At 37.2% G+C, this 23,125-nt stretch overlaps 1 protein-coding gene across 15 annotated transcripts in view; it reads right to left on the bottom strand.

The window, feature by feature from the left end:
- DMD (dystrophin) overlaps positions 1–23,125 on the bottom strand; it is a 1,199,681-nt gene that overhangs the window by 675,467 nt on the left and 501,089 nt on the right. For all 15 annotated transcript variants that reach the window (XM_057411860.1, XM_057411861.1, XM_057411863.1 and 12 more), the window contains 5 exons: positions 17,994–18,235; positions 15,330–15,510; positions 5,353–5,498; positions 4,172–4,384; positions 100–213 (listed from right to left, as the gene is read on the bottom strand). In XM_057411860.1, the coding sequence (XP_057267843.1) occupies positions 100–213; positions 4,172–4,384; positions 5,353–5,498; positions 15,330–15,510; positions 17,994–18,235 (896 nt within the window). The remainder of the gene's footprint in view (positions 1–99; positions 214–4,171; positions 4,385–5,352; positions 5,499–15,329; positions 15,511–17,993; positions 18,236–23,125) is intronic.

Raw genomic sequence — 23,125 nt, 5'->3', positions numbered from 1 at the left:
ACACGAATTTATTTTCAGGAACATTAATTAGTTGTGTAACATCTGAGGAGGTTAGACTCACAGAGAAGAATAATTACCAAGCAGGCAGGTAATACTCACTGTACATTGCTCAAGTTGTTTTTCCAGTGCTTCTGAATCACCAAGGGCAGGCCACTCTTCTTTCAGAAAAACATCTACTTCAGCCATCCACTTCTTCAATGTTTTAGTGTCATTCTGTTTATTAAAAAGACATTTTATTATATCACACAGAACCTGACTGGCAATGGTGTAATTCATCCTGGCACTATGACTAAAACTCACTGCAATGTAATTTCTAGATTATTGGACTGTCTGAAAAACACAAACACAGCAAACAAGCAAAACCAATTTTACTTGGGATTGTCATCGACTCTTTAGTCTACACTCTGACCATTTCTGCCCAAGTTGGGTGGGCAACTTTCTGGATTTTAAGATTATGCCTTCCAGATATCATTGTGTTTAGATGCTGCACATATGTTCATTGGTTCCTAGTATGGCTTCAGACTACTCATGCATGGCAGATAATTCAGGCTCACCTATCAAATCCTTCACAGCTTCGATCTCAATTTTAGACTTCTTTTGGAAGCTGCATGTTCTACTGCCTATTTCTCTACCAGAACACAAAACAGAAATACTCCCTTACTACTCTGAAAAAAAAAAACAAACCAAAACAACCCAATAATTGAAACAGATTTAATTTGGAAACTAAAATATGACTCAATAAGTCATTTCAGAGACTCTCTGTTGCTATTTCTACCACTAGAATATTTGTAATCAATTATTTGCTTTCCAGTCCTTAACTAACCCTTGCAATTAATAAAGAAAGCTGAACATCGAATGTTTGAAAAGAGAGAAATTACCAGTTCCAGCAACACAGAATCACAGAATCATAGGATGTTCAGGGTTGGAAAGGATCTTAAGATCATCTAGTTCCAACCCCCCTGCCATGGGCAGGGATGCTTCAACCTAAACCAAGTCACCCAAGGCTCTGTCTAACCAGGCCTTGAACACTTTTATAAATAACCTAATACCTTGAAAAATAAAATGAGATTTTAAAAAGGTTATTTAAAATTACTTTAAAATTTCACCTTAGATAAAGATTGACATACACATGTTAAAATAAAAATTCTAAGGGGCAAAACTTTTAAAGGCAAATTGTAAAGTTTTTTGTCATCAAACTGTTTCCATCAACAGCAAAGTACATAGTGATATTATATGCTGAATACAAAATTGAATTAAAGCACTTAAAAGGACATTTCATTAGAATACAAACTGTGCACTAAAATGTGTACAGAAATGCCTTAGCAACCATTAGATATAGACAACAAAAGAGAATGTTTTCCTAGTGTGCTTCATATAACAACAGGCTACTCCGGACATTGAACTGAGTTAATAAAAATAATCATACAGAAACAGTATACTTCAGATTTTCAATTACCAAAACACTGTTGAAGTGTCTATGGTGCATTCCATTATCAGTCAGTAAAAATAGTTCAGAATCATATTTCCATATTTCATTATGAAACTTTAATACCTTTATAAGAATACATTAAGTATAATTCATTAATGCTGCAAAATATAGATGTGATGGGATTCACTTAAAAAAACATCAGTCTCCAGCTAGTGATGAAGACTGAATATACGACTTGCATTTTGAATCAGAATGCAAATGTATTTTATTTATTGACACTGATATCATAGTACACCATGTTGACACATTCCATAAACTACAACAGCTAAAACAATAATTTGGAAAATAAGTTATTCAAGGAGTTGAAAAGAAATACTTTTATATTAACTATGTACTATGGTTTACTTCAACATTAAATATAAAGTCTAGGATTTGTATACAATAGCTCACAGCTTTAAAACACATGTTCTATAGAGCATGGTCATGATGTTCAGGACTTTCTCCTTTCAAGAGCAGTGGGTGAATCTCTAAACCTCTATTCTAAAATTTCAGGGGAAAAAAAGACAAAAGATTGACTTTCTCAAGGAAATTGTACTGCTCTATTTTGTGCAATTGCAAATATTTCATAAAACTATTGATAAAACAGATTTTCAGCTTTCCTGTTTATATAGGGTTTATGTGGCAAGGTTTTGGTAGCGGGGGTGGCCTCTCAGAAGAGGGCAGGTGCTACCCTGTGCTGGACACAGCCAGTTCCAGCTGCCTCCAAGTTACCCACCACAGGATATAGCTTGTTCTATGGTCAGCCAATGACAACTAAGTGATATAGTTAAGAAAAGGCATAAATACTAGAAAGGAAGAAGAGGAGAGAAGTAAGAAACAGCCCTGCAGACACCAAGGTCAGTGAAAAATGAGGGAGAAGAAGTTTCTGGAGCAGAGATGTGGTGCAGACCATGGTGAGGCAGGCTGTCCCCCTGCAGTCCATGGGAGTCCATAGTGGAGCAGATATCCACCTGCAGCCCATGGAGGATCCCACACTGGAGCAGGTGGATGCACCCTATAGGAAGCAGCAGCCAATGCAGGATCCCACAAAGAAACAGATATATTGCAAAGACTGCAGCTTGTGGAAGAACTCATGCTGGAACAGGGGGAAAGAGGGAGAAGGAAGAAGCAGCAGAGAGGAGCTGTTATGGTCTGACAACAGTTCCTATTCCCTATCCCCCTGCACCCCTTGGTGAGAGAGTAAAAAAGAGTATAGCAATGGAGTGCAGACTAGGAAAAAGAAGGAGGGGGAGAGGTGTTTTTTTAATTTTTATCTTTATCTTTGCTTCTTACTATCCAAATCTATTTTAATTTTCCTCAGGTTGTGTCTATTGTGTGCATGATGGTACCTGGAAAGTGATCTCCCTGTCTTTATCTCAGTCCAAGAACTATTCCATCCTCTTTTCTCCCCCTGTCCATCCAAGGAAAGGGCATGTGAGAGCAGCGTGGGTACCTGGCTGCTGGCCATGATTATCCCATAATACCATTAAACTTCATCTCATGGCCAGCTTCAAACATCAGAGAGGTAGCTCTGATGGAGCCAAAGTTACAATTTAGAGCAATGTGGCACTTCAGTAGCTAAATTACAAATGTTTCCTCCTTTTTTTTGGCTCATTCTGCTTAACTGATGAAGAATAGCATGACAGTAAGTACCTTTTTTCTTCTCTAAGAAGCTTTTTTTCTTCTACAAAAGCAGAAGTGTAAGGAATACCTTGTCAGAAAGTTTATTCCTAAGCAGACAACTCTATTGAGTTAAGCTGAAAATACCAATTACAGTTCACATGCTACTGAATTATAATGTACAACATGGAGCTAATCGTGTATCATGTTCCACTACCAGCAAACCAAAGTCAAGGACAGAAATATTTGATGTGACTAGAAGGAATGCAGAGAGACAACACTGAGAAGAAACACACTGTGAGAACACAGCTTTGAGCAAAGCTGCAGGACCACAACCTTCAGAATTTTCTTTGCAATATCCTCCATAAGTATGCAAGTATTCATTTTCATGGGGACAAGGAGAGAAAAGCATATAAAAACATAAAAATGCCTTCTGGTTTTGTGATTAGTTGATCTGACTTATTTGAAATCTGCCCTTGAAATTATATAGAAATAGACCAGGATTATGTTAAAAATTGACTGATTTTTAAATCTGATAACATCTAGGTCATAGACATCCCATGTAATGCTAATAGATGTGGTTTACAAATAAGTATAAATAGGAGATCTTCACAATGACAGAAACAGTAGAAGAGTAAAATGCTGTCATTCTAAATATCATTCTAAATTCACACAATCGTGTAAGTCATGTACTCTTCTGCTTTCTGGCAACTCTGCCGAGATACTACCACATTACTTAGTTATGCAAATTAGTCCATTAGAGCCAGTATGGTTAGAGCTACTTCAGGGGCATGAAAAAGTACTTCAGCTACATTTAAAAACTAAGTAGAGGAATATTAGTCACAATTTCACTGTTTTCCTATTGAAACAACATTGGCAGAAATAGGCATAAAATCAGAATTCAAAGTATAATCTTGGATCTACCAAAATCAACCACACATTTTAATATGTTTTAAGCACTGTTCTGATATTTCACTTTGGTATTAATTTCTGCATTTTTATTGCCATTTATCATGCATTCTGGGCTAGTCCCACAGCCACAAACTGACACGTAGTAGCTGAAGCTGAAAAAGTTTGGTTAACCTGGAATCGCTGGAGTTTGGTCATAAGCTCCTCAAGTTTTTGGCAATGTTCCACCAGCTGCGCTGATAATTTCTTCCAACGGCCAAGGATCACCTCAATCTCTGATCGATATCTTTGGCTGACTTCTGCAGGGGCTTTCCTGGATATGTCTTCCACAGTTGTGCTGAGATAGTTCAGGCCCTTTTGCTGCTCTTGCAGAGAACTTTGTAGAGCCTATGAATAAGAAGCAAATGGTGACCCAATTCATGTGTCCAGCAATTCTCTTTGTTTTACAAACATACATGAAATTGCTGAAGAAAGGACTGAAAACTAAAAATGTATGTCACCTTTGCTAAATTATCCAATGACGTATTCTATTGAGCAATTTAGAATTGCTTTTCTCACAGAAACTGGAAAGTAGATTTTTTAGTTGAACTGAGAATATTAACCAGAGGTGTTTATACTCGTTAATAGAGGTGATACACATACACTTCATTAATTTGAGACAGGAATTTACTATGCCTCTAATGATTACATGCTCAAAAGACTCAGACAGTATATGGAGAGAAAGAATAAACTTAGACCTGCTTCTATGACTTAAAATTTTCGATGATAATACACTTTCACAATTATTTTCCCAGTTTGCTGCATCTAACTTTTTTCTATATCCTACTTTTTATTTCTGAATGTGCATTAATAGTTGCATCAAACCACATGCTGCTTATCCATCCAATAGTGGAACAACATCAAACATTAAAATGCAGAGAAGGTTTGCGCTCACTGGCAAACTTGTTCCACATTTGTGTCTGCTTGTAAATCTGACAGGAAATCTAACAAAGACTGTGCAGCATTTTACAAATCACAATCACATCAATTTTCCATGTCAGCACTGGAAAATGAAATTAGCTAAATCTATACTTAACTCCCAGAGCTATCATAAAAAAAACAATTTATATATCATGGGGACATGGCTTTTGCTTAACATGTTTAATACGTTAGAAAATTGGTTTCACTAATGAGGAACATTTTCAACCCTTTAAGGATCATGTGAGTATCCACTGTCTCCTGAAGCCCTTGCCTGAAACTTGAATGGGTATAATTCACTCAAGACCCACAGGCTTCAGCAGATTCATGACAACTAAGGGTTCTGTCTCTCCAAACTTTTCGTTTGAGATATTTGTTCCCACAGCCTGACCACTCACCTTGAGGTCCCTGAGTCTCTGCTCCATGATTTCATATTCAGCAACTGCAACCTGAGGCACGGAGAGTTTAGTTTCTGACTGCTGGATCCACACAAGTATAGTGTTCATAGTCTCTTTGTAGTGTGCAGGAGGCAAACTGTCAGAAACTACATTCAATGGGGAAGAAAAAGGAAAGAAATAAAATAATTTTGTGCTTCATTATTCTGTTTTCTTATAGAAGATGGTTGACAAAAGAATAAATGACCAAGCTTTATTGAAGCCAATGGCTATTTTGCAACAGATTGCAACAGGTCCAATATGTCAGTATCTGATTTTTCAAAAAATTGTGGAGGCAGAAAACTTCTGAAGAATGAATACACTCATTGTAAAGTTTATGATATCTCTGTTGTTTTATCAGGTGTGTGTCATTTGACTCTATTGTCATAGGCCACGCGACTAGTTATATGGCGAAGACAGCTTGTTTAAATATGTGTGCTTAGAGATCAACAAACAAACTATTGTACTTAATCCAGAACCTAATTTCAGAAATGCAGTAAGAAATAACATTCACTTTTATGGCCCATGTTTGTGTGTTTAATGTTTCTGTTCAAGTAAAATGTTCTCTTTAAGACACCTGTTAGAAAATTAATCTTTGTTTTGCATAAAAGTTGAATTTCATTGAACTGTGCTTATTGTGCCAACATTACAGCTTCTGTAAACAGACAACATCTGGCAACACATGAGCAAGTCATTAGCAGAGATACTCCCTCTGCCCTCAACAACATTTGCTTCTCTGGTCGCTGAAAAAAGTGAAGGCAAATAGTATGGTTAGTTGGAAATGAAGCATTTCCAATTTATACCACATAATAATGAAGAATATAGAAGCTCAAAAAAATATTACACCTATTCATCTCCTGTATGTCACTGGTATGTCAGAAAAGACAGCTCTTAGAAATTACATAGGTTTCCAAAAAAACATTTTAACAAACAACACAAAGATTTTAAATGCAAGCTTGCTTACATTCTCAGAATTAAATATACTCCAGATTAACCTAATATTTTAGTGATCAACAGAATGCTACAAAAAAAAAAATAATTAAAAATTCAGGCATCAAATGACATACTAAAATCAGCGTCATTGAAGCTCTCTGTTGTGGAGTATGCACGTTGTATATAAAAACCTTGGCTGATCTGATATATCACACACATCTGGGGATTTACAGAAGATAGGACTTGGTACCAGAAAAGACAAAAATTTCTTTCCTTGTGATGTACTTTCTTTACACAGAAACCAATAGTAATACATTCTTGGAAACACAAAAAACAAACATTTTCCATCTCATGGAATAGCATTCTAAATCCTTTTATTTTCTTGGTGAGATTTATACTATTTTTGATTTATTTAATCCAAACAATTCCTACTTCAGAATAGAATATGCATTTAAACACATCACTTCAAATGAATGGAGATATGATTTCAACAGCTCAGACATGTTAAAGGAGTATACCATTCTTAAGATCAGTTTTATTTGGAAATATGGAGGTCTGTGATGCAATGTTTGACTTCTATAAATAGTATTCTATAAATGAAAACCAAGTCTTAGGACTAACATATGAGTCAAGGAGCTATATAAAATATCTAGCTGGTCTGGACAGTAAAGAGTACCTCAGAAAAGGTGAAAATACAGGATTCGCTGTTACAGCAAACTCCACCAAACCACATGAAACTCTCATCCTGAAAGTTTGGCAATAATAATAATTTTACTTTTAAAACCACACAAGCACTGCAAATGTTTTAGAATCATAGAATAGTTAGGGTTGGAAAGGAACTTAAGATCAATTAACTCCAACCCCCCTACCATGGGCAGGGACATCTTGCACTAAACTGTGTCACCCAAGGCTTTGTCCAGCCTGGCCTTGAACACCACCACAGATAGAGCATTCACAACTTCCCTGGGTGACCCATTCCAGTGCCTCACCAGATTTACAGTAAAGAACTTCCGCCTTAGATCCAGTCTGAACTTCCCCTGTTTAAGTTTTAAACCATTACCCTTGTGCTATAACTATAGTACCTAATGAACAGTACACCCCCAGAATCCTTACAGCCCCCCTTCAGATACTGGAAGGCTGCTAGGTCTCCACGCAGCCTTCTCTTCTCCAGGCTGAACAGCCCCAACTTCCTCAGCCTGTCTTCATATGGGAGGTGCTCCAGTCCCCTGATCATCCTCGTGGCCCTCCTCTGGACTTGTTCCAACAGTTCCACATCCTTTTTATGTTAAGGACACCAGAACTGTACACAATAATTCAAGTGACGTCTCACGAGAGAGTAGAAAGGCAGGATCACCTCCTTCGACCTGCTGGTCATGCTCCTTTTGATGCAGCCCAGGATACTGTTGCCTTTCTGGGCTGCAAACACACACTAAAGCCAGCTCATGTGAAATTTCTCATCAGCCAACACCCCCAAGTCCTTCTCCACAGGGCTGCTCTGAATCTCTTCTCTGCCCAACCTGTAGCTGTGCCTGGGATTGCTCCAAGCCAGGTGTAGGACTTTGCACTTGGCATGGTTAAACTTCATGAGGCTGGCATCAGCCCACCTCACAAGTGTGTCAAGGTCCCTCTGGATGCCATTCCTTCCCTCCAGCGTATCAACCGAACCACACAGCTTGGTGTCATCGGCAAACTTGTGAGGGCACACTCAATCCCACTGTCCAAGTCAGCGACGAAGATGTTAGACAAGACCGGTCCCAACAACAATCCCTGAGGGACACCACTCGTTACTGGTCTCCACCTGGACACTGAGCCATTGACCACAGCTCTTTGTGTGCGGCCATCCAGCCAGTTCTTTATCCACTGAGTGGTCCATCCATCAAATTGATGTCTCTCCAATTTAGCGACAAGGATGCCAAGCAGGACAGTGTCGAACACTTTACACAAGTCCAGGTAGATGACATCAACTGCTCTACCCCTGTCCATCAGTTCTATAGACCCATCATAGAAGGCCAACAGATTGGTCAGGCAGGGTTTCCCCTTAGTGAAACCATGCTGGCTGTCACCAAGCACCTTGTTGTTTTTCATGTGCCTTAGCATGCCTTCCAGGAGAATCTGCTTCAAGATTTTGCCAGGCTCAGCGGTGAGACTGACTGGTCTGTAGTTCCCTGGGTCATCCATTTTCCCCTTCTTGAAAATGGGGTTTATATCTCCCTTTTTCCAGTCATCACGAACTTCACCTGACTGCCATAATTTCTCAAATATGATGGCCAGTGGCTTAGCACCTTCATTCACCAACTCCTTCAGGACCCACGGATGGATTTCATCAGGTCCCATGGACTTGTGCACGTTCAGGTTCTTAAGATGGTCTCGAACCAGATCCTCTCCTACAGTGGGCCTAGGGTCTTCATTCTCACAGTCTCTGCATCTGCCTTCCAGGACTTTGGTGGTGTGGTCAGAGCCTTTGCCAGTGAAGACCGAAGCAAAGAAGTCATTCAGAACCTCAGCCTTCTCCACATCCAGAGTGGCCAGTTCTCCTGATAGCTTCCTGAGGGGGCCCATGTTGTCCCTAGTCTTTCTTTTATTCACAATGTACCTATAGAATCCCTTCCTGTTATCTTTAACATCCCTATCCAAGTTTAATTCTAACTGGGCCTTAGCTTTCCTAATCTGGTCCCTAGCTTCCGAGACCAAATACCTTCCCTGTATTTTCCCATGCCACCTGTCCTTACTTCCACTTTTTATAAGCCTTTTTTTCCCTCTAAGTTTCCTCAGCAGCTCATTATCCATCCAATGAGGTCTCCTGGCCTTCCTCCTGCAATTCCTTCTAGCTGGGATGCAACCCTACTGAGCTTGCAGCAGGTGATCCTTGAATATCAACCAAGAGTCTTGGGCCCCCCTGCCCTCTAGGGCTATATCCCATGGAACCTTCCTAAGCAGGTTCCTGAAGAGGCCAAAGTCTGCTCTTCTGAAGCCCAGAGCACTGAGCTTGCTGCACGCTCTCCTCACTGCCCTGAGGATCTCAGATTCGACCATCTCGTGATCGCTGCATCCAAGGCTGTCCTGGAGCATCACATTTCCAACGAGCCCTTCCCTGTTGGTGAGCACGAGGTCAAGCATGGCACCTCTCCTTGTCGGCTCGTCTATTACTTGCAGAAGGAAGTTGTCTTCCACACAATCTAGGAACCTCCTGGATTGTTTGTGCCAGGCCGTACCATCATTGCAACAGATGTCAGGGTGGTTGAAGTCACCCATGAGAACAAGGGCCTGTGAGCGTGAGGCTGTTCCTATCTGTCTATAAAATTGTTTCATTCAATTTTAATGAGTTATGTTCTCTGCCAGTAGAAGGACTAAGTACGTCTTCAAGTAAGATCACAGATGTTCATTTAATCAAGCTAGCATCTTTCCAATTTGGTTATTAAGTGTTCTATTTAAAAAGCACTTTTAAGTTGAGTGAAATAATAGGTTTCCTATTTCAATGTTCCAGAGCAAGTAGCGAAATACTACTTTTCAATGTCCCTTTTCTAGCTGGAGTTTTGGGGGCTTGTTAGGTTTGGTTTTTTTCTTCCATGGGGGGTGAGTGTTGGTTTGTTTCTGAATTTGTGGGGTTTTTTTTGGTTTGTTTGGATTTCTTTTGAGATTGACAACATTTCATAATTTTCATGTTTGTGGATTAATGTCCGCATGATGACCACAGTGCATTAATACGGATTCTGCTATATTATATGAAAATTTTAATTGGTAGAAAGATAGAGCACATCTGCAACCGCAGCTACAGATAAACTAGACCAAAGACAGAACTGTAACAAAATATCACGGGGGGAAAATACAAATACATTACTGTGAAATATCAGAATATAGTTCCCATTCATAATAGGAAAATGTTGTCGCATTAATCTGCTCCATTTGTAGGCAATGCATTTTGGTGTGACTAACACTGTAACCCTTGAGATCTGACAGGCAAATATATTTACAGTTGTATATTTATTTTAGAGAAAGCGTTTAAACTGGAAATAAAATGTGCAGATAGATATTTGATTAGGATTTACTTTTAATAGGTAGAAATAGTTAAACATGTGAAAATAGTTTTCCAAACAGGTAAAATACTTTTTAATCTTTCCTCCCAGTTTCCTTTTTTGACCAGATTTTCCAGTCAAAACACTTTTCCCAAATCAGAAATGAAATGAGAACACAATTATCTCAACAACTATTAAATCACAGTGGATATACTGCAATGTTTGTCTCCTACAGTGAGGAAATATACCACTGTTTGTCATAATCATTTTGAAATAAGAAGAAAGACAATAATCTATGGGATCATATTAGTAAAGACTTATTCCCTGAAATGAATGAACTAGATTGTACTGCATGTATTTCCCATAAATATCTCCTCAGCAGTAACTGCAGTTTAAAACCATGCTGATTTTCCCACAACTTTGTTTTGCTTATTTTATAATACGACTACTTGAAGCTATTCATCAAAGTCTTTATATTGATGACTTCATAAAAGTTGTGATTCCCTTCTCCCACATCTCTCACCAGAAACTCTCAAAGTGGAATCATAAGGAATATTGTATAATACACAAACAATATTCTGCAAGTGCTTTACACTTCCAATTCTCTCATCTATCAAGTTCTTAAAAGAAACAAAAGGGAAGTCTTCCTCCAGTTCTACAAGATACAAGTAAATATCTTTTAAAGATACAAAATTATTTAGGAGATTTTTATTTCCCACCCTTATAAATTTTCATTTTTTACTATAAAGGAAAAGAGCAGAAGACATTATCTCTTACATATTAATTTCACAGGTTGCTTTGTCCTTTTGTTCTTTATTTAAATAAAAAATAATTGCCAGAGGAAATGGATGCAAAACAAAAATGAAATTGCTTGCATGTTACTTATTTAAATAATATTTTCTTACGCACAACTGTGGTGTACGTTCAACTCAAAAAGGACATTCAAAGAAAATTAAGCAAACTTTATTCATCAAAACTGAACAGTAATGAAATTTACAGGACAGGACACTTATATTTTTCTTCCTCAAGTATGCAAAGGTTGGAGAAAAATTATTATACGTATCGTAACGATTTGACTGACACTTATAACCTATCTCTCTAAGATTCTTAAAGCATGAAAATAATTTAACAATTCAAAGTTTAAGCAAAAAAAGCAGACAAATGACTAATTAAGACTCAAAAGGGTCATCTTACTGTTATGGTTACTGTGGTTTGTTGTCTTATAAAATTATGCCAAGACTGACTTGCATGTATGTAATGTAAGCCACTTTAACATACCGTAGTAGCAGATTAGGTAGAGAAGCAAATGTATATGCAGAATAATATATGTACAAGAATATATATAGAATATATATATAAAAAAGAATATATAGAGTAGAATATATATATAGAATATATATAGAATATCTATAGAGAAGCAGATGTACATGCAAAATTACTGTAAGCATGGGAATGGGTAAACAAAAACTCTCAAGAATCTTGACATGATATAGAAGGCAAAAACTCTCTAAAGTCCTTCTTGAAAAAAAATAGGAGAAACATTGTTTCTCCTGAATATTTGATCATCTATAATTATAACAACGATAACAATGATAACTTCACCATTGGGAATTACTGAACCTGCAAACATAGAATCAGAATTTGAAAAAAAAGCACAGTGCACGAATTTACAAAGCAGAAAAAAAGGAAATAAAGATGACTTTCCCTTTGCCACTTCCATCTTGATATCCTTAATTTCAGCTGCCACAAAAGTTTTATTTTTGCTTTTTTTTTAGTTACTTTTGACAAATCTAATGACACTCCCTAAAACCCCTCTGCAGAACAGTCTTATCAAATTGAGAACATGTTTCTCACTGAAGACCATAGCTGGGTAAGAGTTCAACGCAGGAAGTAAAAAAAAGCAGAAGCACCTTAATGGAGTTTAGTCCAGTCACAGAGCAAGAGGAATGCTGGAATGAATCAGTTGCCACATAGGAGGTAGCTTAAAGCAGGGAGTATTTATTAACCCAACACTAAGAGCTCTCCCAGTGCTGAGAGGGAACAGGAAGTGGAGCTGGCTGTTCCTTAAAAACATCTCTGACACAGCCGCAGTTAATTTCAAGAGACGTAAATAAAAAGTTCAATTCCTCATTTTTCACTACTGTAATTATAAAACAAAGAATCTCCTTGGGAAGTCACATTATTCATACTCAAATTATTGCCACGATTGTCCACTTCACTCCCTTATGTACATTACTGTCTGACCTCTATTTTTTCTATATACCAGTATTCTAGAAATTACTCCAAATGGGTCTGGGAAGAAGGAAGAGCTATAATAATGGACACAGAAGGATCAATTACCTACGGATATACAGACATTCCACAAAGAAAAATGAGGTCTTATTCCCTCATATTTTATGAAGTGTATTTCTTCCATAAAAAAACATTGCAAAAGAGTGGAAAAACAAGCTGATAGGGTTTAGAATTAGCTTTAAATTAGGTTTTATAACTGTAAATGCTAATCAGATCAGGAAGAAAAACATATGAGAAAACCTGAGTTCATCTTTAATAATATTTTATTAAGAAATCTATGTGCAGCATTGGGAAACAACTAAGTACCCTTGAACATAAAAAATCTCAAAACAATAGCACCACCTTAAAAAAAAAAAAAAAAAACATCAAAACCCAACCAAACAAAAAAATATTTGAGGGAGATAGTGTCCTAGGCCTAGAGAAAACTTTTTTAGGGAAAAAAATTCCCTTTGAGAATGGAACAGCTAAATACCCTTATCCATCAGAAAATATAATGCAGTAATGTAATATATATATGTTTAAATATATATAAATAAAGTCAAATAAACAAACAACAAAAAAAACAAACCTCCCAAACCCCTAATGATAAATCAAAAATCCTTTTACCATAAAAAAATGACCTAATGATGAATTAAAAAAAAAAAAAAAAAACAAAACATCTTTCTGGCACATGTACATTATCTGTAGAGGAACAAAAAAGGAACAAATACTACCACTGATCTGCAAAACACCATTCAGTCTTTAGGACTGCAATAATTAATTGCAAATAATTTATACAAATAAAAGATGGAAATATTTAAAATGCTGTAGCAAAATTTTAACATTTTCTATTAAACTAAGGCTACAAAGACATGGGCTATGGCCTTTTCTCTATCTGTTCAACAAGAAAAACAGTCACTGAAGAAAGGAGAAGAAGCTCAGAATCAGAGACAAATTTTCTATACTACAGCTTCAGATTTTTTGATTCATAAGACTTTCCTGAATTGAGATCAGACCTAGCACAGTATCCCAAGCACGATCATTCATATCTACAGCAGAGTTATGAAAGGAAGTTGCATTTTGGATAAAATTGTATAAAATTTCTGCAGATAAATTATGACTTCCGTAATTATCTCACCTAAAACATCACTATGGGTATGTACTCTATGGAATAGGACAGTCTCATCTTGACAGTTGAACTGTTTGATATGAAGCACCTGTGATACAGGGCAGCTACATAAAATAATAACAACTGACGAGGGCTGCATGAAATATTGATTCAAAGACTTCTGTTCTCTAGCAGCTTAGGAGACTCTCCCTGGTCTGTCAACATTGCCACCTCAAGACAGTTGCTGCTTCTGCAGGCCAGGGCCCTGGAGGAGCATGCTGCAGAAGAGGAGTGGGAATGAGTAGTTACAGCCAGGAAGAGCCTGCTTCGTGGCATTACAGTTGAGGCAGTGAACACTACTCATCTTACAGAACCAACCAACTGGTTAGTTCCTAAGGTCTCACTATAGTAAAACTAGGTGAAACAAAACCAGCAATTGCACAAAACTGGATATAGAAGAAATCATAAAGAAGCTAGCATTTACCATATTTTCTCCTTGGCAGAATGGTTTTCAGTATATATAACAGTGTAGCATTTACAGTTTTTAAATGTTACTAGTTGTGTATGTTGACTTTAGAGGCATGAATAAACTTTACAGTCCTTAATACTAAATTTCTACAGGTCATTTTTTCATCACTTGCTGTGACACACTTGCATTTTATTTCTTTAGCTCTTCTATGCATCATAACCTCTTCAGTTTCCATATGTGTACACCTATGAAATAACTACAGCAGTGTAATAATGCAGTGTTGAAAAAAAATCCAAAGGTTTCTGTGAAAGAATTTAGAATTAATACTATAAAGATCCACTAATAGGAGCTAGCACTGTGACTAATTTCAAACAGGACAGCCATTTAGAGATACTGGTTTAAGGGGCAAATAATCTTTTTGCTGTTGACAAAAATTACATTTATAGCTTTTGTCCAATACTCTTTTTTTTTAATTTCATAGTCAAATACAGAAAGCGTACAGTAGTCACTGACATGCTCTGTTTCTTTAAAATGGAATAAATTAAACTTTCTATTTTGGTATAGCATTTTCTCCCTTTTGTAAAATGGATTTTATGACAAATATGGTTAAAAAATTATAATTGCAGTCATATATTCTATGTTGCATAAGATAACAGTGTACCACATGATGAAAAACTAGATGCTACTGAAGTATCTACTCTTTTTGATGAGCTTTATGAAGTTAAATTTCTACTCTATGAAAATCTAGAGCAAATTCACTTCTGCAATTAAACTCTCTCTCCTCTCTACTGACAGAGGTGGACAGGCCTGTCTTATAACCCGGCTAAACAAAGACAATTTTATGTTGCTAAAAAATATCACTGAATCTTGTCCATAAACATGCAGTCAAGGCTGCATGATGATAGAATCACACTGAGTATAATCTTTGCTTCTGAACAGTGTACTTTCTCTTTTTTTCCTATTAATATAAAATATATAAAGCACTGATAATTTATCAAAGACTAATTCAATTGCAAAAAAAAAGCCACATAGATTGTATTACTGGTTTAGCATGTCAAAAGCAAATATAAAAGTAGGAAAGCAAAATACATACAACTTCTCTTTGCATGCTAGACAGACAAACTGAATTCTTGTCATGAACACTTACTGGTCTGTAGCTGCTTTTCTCTGGCATGCATGTCAGCAAGTATTTTTTGGTAATGACTGGTAAAAGCAGCCAGGTCAGCATCTAGAAACACTGGCCCTTGCTCCTTCTCTTTGAGTGCTTGACTTTGAGCCTTTAGCCGTTCAATTTGAGGCTGAAGGGTTGACATTCGAATGATTTCATCCTGCATGTTTGAACAAAAAAAAAAAAAAAAAAAAATCAAGATAAAGCTGTCCAACAAATGAAATCGCTAGTGGCATGGAATTTCCACTGGTTTAATGCACATTAAGCAACTGCTTTGCTTCCAACTACATCAGTTACAGTAAGAACAAATCCAAAATTTTTAGTATTTTCTCACAAAGCAGTTACTCTGCTCCAAATATGATTGTTGATTTGCACCATTGTTTACAGTCACTTTCACATGACATTATCATGTGAGTAGTGTAAGACACAAAGAAAACAAGGGAACGTATAGAGTCCTGCATCTGGGCAGGAACAACCCCAGGTTCCAGTATAGGTTGGGCAACAACCTGTTAGAGAGCAGTGTAGGGTAGAGGGACCTGGGGGTCTTAGTGGACGACAGGATGACCATGAGCCAACACTGTGCCCTTGTGGCCAAGAAGGCCAATGGCATCCTGGAGTGTATTAGAAGAGGGGTGGTTAGTAGATCGAGAGAGGTCCTCCTTCCCCTCTACTCTGCCCTGGTGAGACTGCATCTGGAATATTGTGTCCAGTTCTGGGCCCCTCAGTTCAAGAAGGACAGGGACCTGCTGGAGAGAGTCCAGCGCAGGGCAATGAAGATGATTAAGGGATTAGAGCATCTCCCTTATGAGGAAAGACTGAGGGAGCTGGGTCTCTATAGTTTAGAGAAGAGGAGACTGACGGGTGACCTTATTAGTGTATATAAATATATAAAGGGGGAGTGTCACAAGGATGGAGCCAGGCTCTACTCAGTGGTAAACAATGATAGGACAAGGGGTAATGGGTCCAAACTGGAACACAAGAGGTTCCACTTAAACTTGAGAAGAAACTTCTTCTCAGTGAGGGTGACAGAACACTGGAACAGGCTGCCCAGGGAGGTTGTGGAGTCTCCTTCCCTGGAGACATTCAAAACCCGCCTGGACACATTCCTGTGTAAACTTATTTAGGTGTTCCTGCTCCGGCAGGGGGATTGGACTAGATGATCTTTTGAGGTCCCTTCCAATCTCTAGCATACTGTGATACTGCGATACTGTGAAAATAAGACAGATTGTACATTAAAATTGCATGCATATTGTAAAAGAGAAGAGACAAGAGACAAGAATATGGAGAGAAGAGAGAGGGGAGAGAGAAGAGAGAAGATATATTTCAGTTGGAAGGGACCTACAAGGATCATCAACTGTCTGATCAATACAAGTCTGACCAGAAGTTAAAGCATGTTGTTAAGGTCATTGTCTGAATGGCTCTTAAAAACTGACAGGCTTGGGGCATCGACCACCTCTCTAGGAAGCCTGTTCCAGTGTTTGACCACCCTCTTGGTAAAGAATGCTTCCTAATGTTCAGTCTAAACCTCCCCTGGTTCATTCCCGTATGTCCTGTCATGGGATACCAGGGAGAAGAGATCAGCATCTCCTTCTCCACTTCCCCTTCTCAGGAAGCTCTAGAGAACAATGAGGCTGTGCCATTACACCTTCATGAGACCTTGTACACACTGTGTAAAGAGAAATAAGGAAAGTAAGCCAAATGTACAGATCATTGTAGAGGTACTCTTAAGGGAAGTTTTTCGCAAGAAAACAGGGAACTCCTGTACACACAATGCCAGCTCGGAAATGCCTGAAAACAGAAGTAGTGTAAAGAGAAATAAGGAAAGTAAGCCAAATGTAGATCATTGTAATTTGGGTTTTTCAAACATTGTTTTCAAAACAGTAGCCTAGATCTAAATTTGGGTTTCAAACATTGTTTTCAGCTTCAGCTCTGCAGCCAGAGATTTCATAAAGTCAGACTACTACAAGTATGTCATGCAATTTATAATTTGTTACTACATCTCAATAGATTCCTGTCAAACAATATTACTTTGTAAATTATCCACACCTACAGCACTGTCTACAATAGGAGAGGTAAGGAAATTTCTATGATGGTGCAGCACAAAAACTTAGAATAATCAGTGAACTGGTGTGACTTTTTTTGTACAGCTGCTCTACTCGTGTCATCTGATGACAGAAGATTATTCCTCCATGCAACTACAGTACCACAGTGCATCAAATAGGGTAACAAGTACAACAGTGTGATATGGCAGAATTTTGGACTTCACTATGAAGACAATTTTCTGGCTCAGATCCTTATGACAGAGCTTTTTAATGAAGAATCAAAGACAGATTCTTAAAATCAAAAAAAAACAAAAAAAAAAAACAAGAAGAATTTACAAGAATAGTTCCCTGGCTTTAGATATCTAAGTATCTTAATAAAGAAATATTTGGTGCAGGCCTTTAAATACCAATATGTTATGTCCTATTGCTTCTTTGTTTCTTTACCAGCCTTTCCTTTCCTTAAATAAATATTTTCAATAATTACCCTGGAAAGATAAAGAATCCATTTTCTACTTTTACATAAAGCAGATCATAGTGTGGCCCACTGTTGGAACACCTATGAAGTACAATATAATGAAGAACTTGGAGAAGGATCTCTAACCTTGCATTTTTCCAGCTGAGTTTTTACTGTAGCAGGGTCTGTTGCTGGTGTAGGTTGTGCTTTCAGCCAGTTTTCTGAAGTAACTGCTGTCTGTTCCAGTTGCTGCAGCTGGGAGTAGAAGTCAATGACGTTATTTTGGTACTCCAGCCATGCCAGTCTTTCACTCAGCAACTGACAGAACTCAATCCAGCGGCTCTTCAGCTGCTCTGATGCCTGTCTAATGTTGTCAGCATTCAGACCCTCTAGAAAGATAACAAGAGAGGAAGACACTTAAATAAGTCACAAAGAAAAGAAATTTTAAAAAAGAAAAATAATTTAACAATTCAATTTCTATATTTGAGAGTTCGTAAATCCAGTTAATGATTTATCATCAAATAACAGTCCTGAACATACAGATGTTAAACATTAGTGGAGAAAGCATTTGAAAAATATTTTAAGTTGCTGCCAGGGTACTTTTGTTGCTATGGGAATGAATTATAAAGCGCTTTAAAGTACAAGAATGGGAATAAAGCAGAAAGTAGAGATACAATACATAAAGCTAATTAAAACTGTTGTAAGAAATAAGAAAATGCCTGACATCTGGATTTTGGAAACGATGTCTGTATTGTACAAGAATGTTGTTTTTTTTTTTTTAATAAAAACATCAAGTTAAATGAATGGGAACTATATTTCACAGTTATTTTAATGTTTCTGATAATCCAATCCTCAAGTTTTGCTCTACACATTATTTTAGAAATATTATAAGCATTCAGGAATAAATATATGATCAGATCAAACCTCCATCTAGGCCAGTCCCATATGCCCAACAATGTCCATTAACAGATATTAAGCAAAGACTGAGAGCCAAGAAACCATAGCTGACAACTCTATGATTATTTTCAGACAGGGTTTGAATTCTCTGCTATAGTTTGCCTATTCCTGTCTATAGTTCAATAATCACGCTTGAATTAAAGTTCATAAAAAAAGACTGACTTCAGTTATTACAGACAAGGCAATTATTTAGAACTATTAAAGGTAAAAGTGCTATATATATTCTGTGAAGAAAGAAAGACAATACATATCAAAGGCAAGCAAAGGTCTTACAATAACATCATTTATAGTTATTCTGAAACTTGAACTCAGGCTGAGTTCAAAATAATATTAACTTAAGCATCTCATTTATTTTTCAGAGGAAGTTCAAATATAATTTCTAACCTTTTTAACTGTCATGACATGTAATGAAACTCATAGCAATAAGACCAATATTGATTTTAAAATTAATAATCCTCTCAATCCATTGAGTAATCCTCTATGCTTAAGAACATTTTTAATAACATCATCACTTAGACATACACTAGTTTTCTATTTCTTAAAAACAAGTTTAAAAGCAAATGTGACAAAAGCTTTCAGTGTTACACTTTTATGATACACTGTCATTGTGGTTCATCTTGTTTGCAACCTGCACTCCTGATCAGGTATAAAAAATGGTGAAGTTCAGGTGCAATTTTTTGAAGGTATAACACAGGAAATGGAGTCTCAATAACAGCTAAAAGCCTTAAATAAAAAAAAAAAAGTACTGAAAATTTACTGCAATCAAATTTTCTCAGGAAAGACTGTAATACATGATATATGGTAAACAGCACTAAATGATAACCTCAGATCATGTCAGTTGTGGAGTACCACAGTTCTCTAGTGAATCCTATTCTGGATTCAGCTCAGGACTACTCCATTCAGAGTCACTTGGAAACAGACTGTGCAGTACCTGATAGCAGTTCCCTGGACATTCTCTGTTTCTGGGTGTTGCCCTAGCCAAGAAAATTGTACATAGTTTTAAAAAATACAAGCAAAAAAGTACGAAGATAGGAAGCTCAGTACCACTGAGAGATAATGGCAACTGTGGTGACTGGAGTAGCTATATGTACATTATACTCCAGAACCTGGATAGCACATTTTAAAGGCTGAGCAAGAGTATAAAATGAACCTTTAAGCATAAACAGGTAAATGGTACTTTGACATATCTAATAAAATCCAACAGCGATCCGGTCTTTTGTGTTCATTTGTTTCTATCTGGAGATGTGGTATGTATAACTACATTTTGTTAACATGTAATGTCTAATAAACATATAGAAATATGTGAAGAGGCAGCATAAACCTGAACAGCATAGCATATCTGAATACAACCAATCAAAGCTGACAAGGCACACAGTTACTGAATCATACTGACAGCAAGAACAAACACATATATAGAAGACAAGCCTTTAGCTATGCTGTATTTCAACAATTGCTTCTGTCCTGATGTGACTTTGATTGTAAAAGTGCTGTATGTACATTACAGAGAGTAGATATCTGCCACTGTGTTCACGCTTACCTCTGAACCTGGAAGACATGGCCTATGAGTTTGGGAGAGTAGATACAAAAGCATTACTTTTATTTATTCCTCCTTTCCTCTCTCTTTAGCTGCCACAGGTTTCAAAGTACCCTTAGGCAAGATTATGATTATCAGGGGAAGGAGAGTCATTAATTTTTCTTATGTAATAAACATTTTCATTATATTTTCTTTAAGGATTCAGAGAGGACTGTATTTCAGATGAAAATTTAGACTCATCAGTTCCTCTTCTTTTCACTCGTATGTCCTTCTTAACATTTCTATACATAAAAATAAGTAATGTTATTTAATTTTCCTTAATTCTTTTCTTTAATATCTAAACTTAGAAACTAAATGAGGTGACCCTGCCCATGGCAGGGGAGCTGGAACTAATGATCTTAAGGTCCTTAATGATTCTATGATTCCACATGTGCACAGTTGACTGAAGAAATGCTTCTCTCTTCATGTAACTAAACTGGACAGTACAAGATTGGAGTGTGCAGAGATATGTTTGGTGAAAAATTGAAGAGGTCCACCTCCATTAGGCAACTCATTATCATACTGAAAGGAAGAATAATCTGAAAATCTCCACAGGATGAATTTTTTAAACTCTCTTAATTCATAGTCCACTTAGATAACTCGAAGTTGCCCATCAGATGTCGATACACCATTTCCAGAAGGATGTAAGAAAATGTCCATTACTTTCACATGAAATCATTTGGGCAAATTTGATAGAATTTTGTCTTATTTTGAAGAAAGCTAGTCCTCAATCTCATAGAAAAAATAATAATTGTTTGAGTAGCTGATATTATGACTGCATAATTTAAACGTTTTTTATTTGCTAATTGGTGAAAAAATAAGAATTTGGAACTTACTTCCATGGTAAGTACTGGTTTCTTTACTATCCTTTGCAACTTTTCATTCTTAACATCAATCCCCTTACTCTGTTTCACTCCTGGTGGCAAGACACACCAAAAGTTGACAAGCAGGAGTAGAAACGATGTAAAACCCATTCTCCCCTAAAACAATATTATTTTAGGAATAATGGTTCATAATCTTTCATATTTCATATTCTACAAGCTTCTGATAAAATCAGTGAATAAATACACTGTACCCGGAAGAAGCAGATCATTAACTGAAGTGCATCCATTAATTTTATTACCTTGTGTACTGCACATAACAAATTCTGTGAATATTTTTAATTGTGCAGCACCTTACATGCAAGTACTTTGTAATTGCCATTTAATATGAAGTATAACTTATTAAATGCATTTATCATTTGCTATGGTTCTGTGATAGAATAATGTAATACTATCTGTGGTTTTATAGCTTTTGACTTCTAAGCATATATGAAATAGTAATTCACAAGATAACACATTTCTTCCACAGAACAGTAGCACTTAACAATTCCATGGTTTATCACAATAAATTCATTTGTATTCACTTTAATGCTGCCTACCAAAATTCCTCGAGTATTCATTTTGATGCCCTATTTATTTTATTTTAAACTACTATAATGGTCAAGTGTCCACTCAAACTGCTAAACTGCTTCACTCACACATCAACAGATTTCTTATTCTGTTTTAGAATAGAATGTAGAAAAGAAAAATAGAACAGATTTTTTTCTTAGAATCAGTGGGAAACAGAAGAGGTAAGTTTGCATTGATTAGAATCACCATACTTTTAAGAAACCATAGACAAAGAGAAGCAGAGCACAGCCCATGTAGATGAGTGGTTGGGTAAAGAATAATCCACCAAAACCATAAATTATTTCTTCTGTAATGGAAAATGTCCTTCAAATTGCAATGTCCAGACTCACTACTTAAAACACAAGAATAGCTACACTGTATGAGATGGCAGTTCTTTCTAGTGCAAAATATTTTTGCTGACAACAGTTGATAGCATCTACAAAAGGCAAGAATAGTGCCCTGTAAAAATACATTTCCCCAGAATATTTTCCTCTGTGCTAAGGAATAAATAAATGAAACCCTAAATAAACCAATCTAATTATTATCTCGAGAATTTAATCTTATTTTTTTTATTCCCTTCTCCCATCACTGTAAAAATAAACCCAGGAAAATAAATATGAATGCTACAACAGTGAAATTCACCACCATTCTGAACTTGCTCTTATAATCAACCAGAGGTGCTAATCTATTTATGCACTTCATCTCCTACATTCAGAATCTTGTTTACAAGTGTCGTGGTTTAAACCCAGTCAGGTAACTTGTTCACTCACTCCCAGTGAGTGGTGCCGAGCTGACAACAATCGAGGTCCCTGTCCCCCCCCTCACCGGGGCTCTCCCCTTCCCCGCTCCCGGAGGAACGGGGAGGAGGATTGAAAGAGTGCAACTCCCACGGGTTGATACAAGAACAGTCCAGCAACCAATGTACAACAGAAATCACCACCGCTACTATCAACTACAACAATGATAAGGGAAAATAACAAGGGAAGAGAATACGATACCACCAGCCAAGAAAACGAGTTCCACCCGGAAGCCCCTGTCCTTCTGGGTAACTCCCAGTTACCCCCCACCCCGGGCATGACATGCTGTGGTATGGAATACCTCCCTGGCTAGCCCGGGTCAGGTGCCCCGTCTCTGCTTCCTCACAGCTTCCCCTCCTCCCTGGCAGAGCATGAGCCTCACAAAGTCCTTGGTCAGGGTAAACATCACTTAGCAACAACTGAAAACATCGACTTCACCAACACTGTTCTCAGGCTGGAAGTCAAAACACAGCACTGCACCAGCTACCACAAAGGAAAAAACATGACTGCTACTGCTGAACC

Source organism: Pezoporus wallicus, unplaced genomic scaffold (genome assembly GCF_028554395.1).
Source record: "Pezoporus wallicus isolate ANWC-B61680 ecotype Strahan unplaced genomic scaffold, APGP_CSIRO_Pwel_v1 contig_1438, whole genome shotgun sequence".
NCBI lineage: Eukaryota > Metazoa > Chordata > Aves > Psittaciformes > Psittacidae > Pezoporus > Pezoporus wallicus.
The sequence above is the reverse complement of the archived record's forward strand: the minus strand, read 5'-3'. Positions and strand labels throughout refer to the sequence as shown.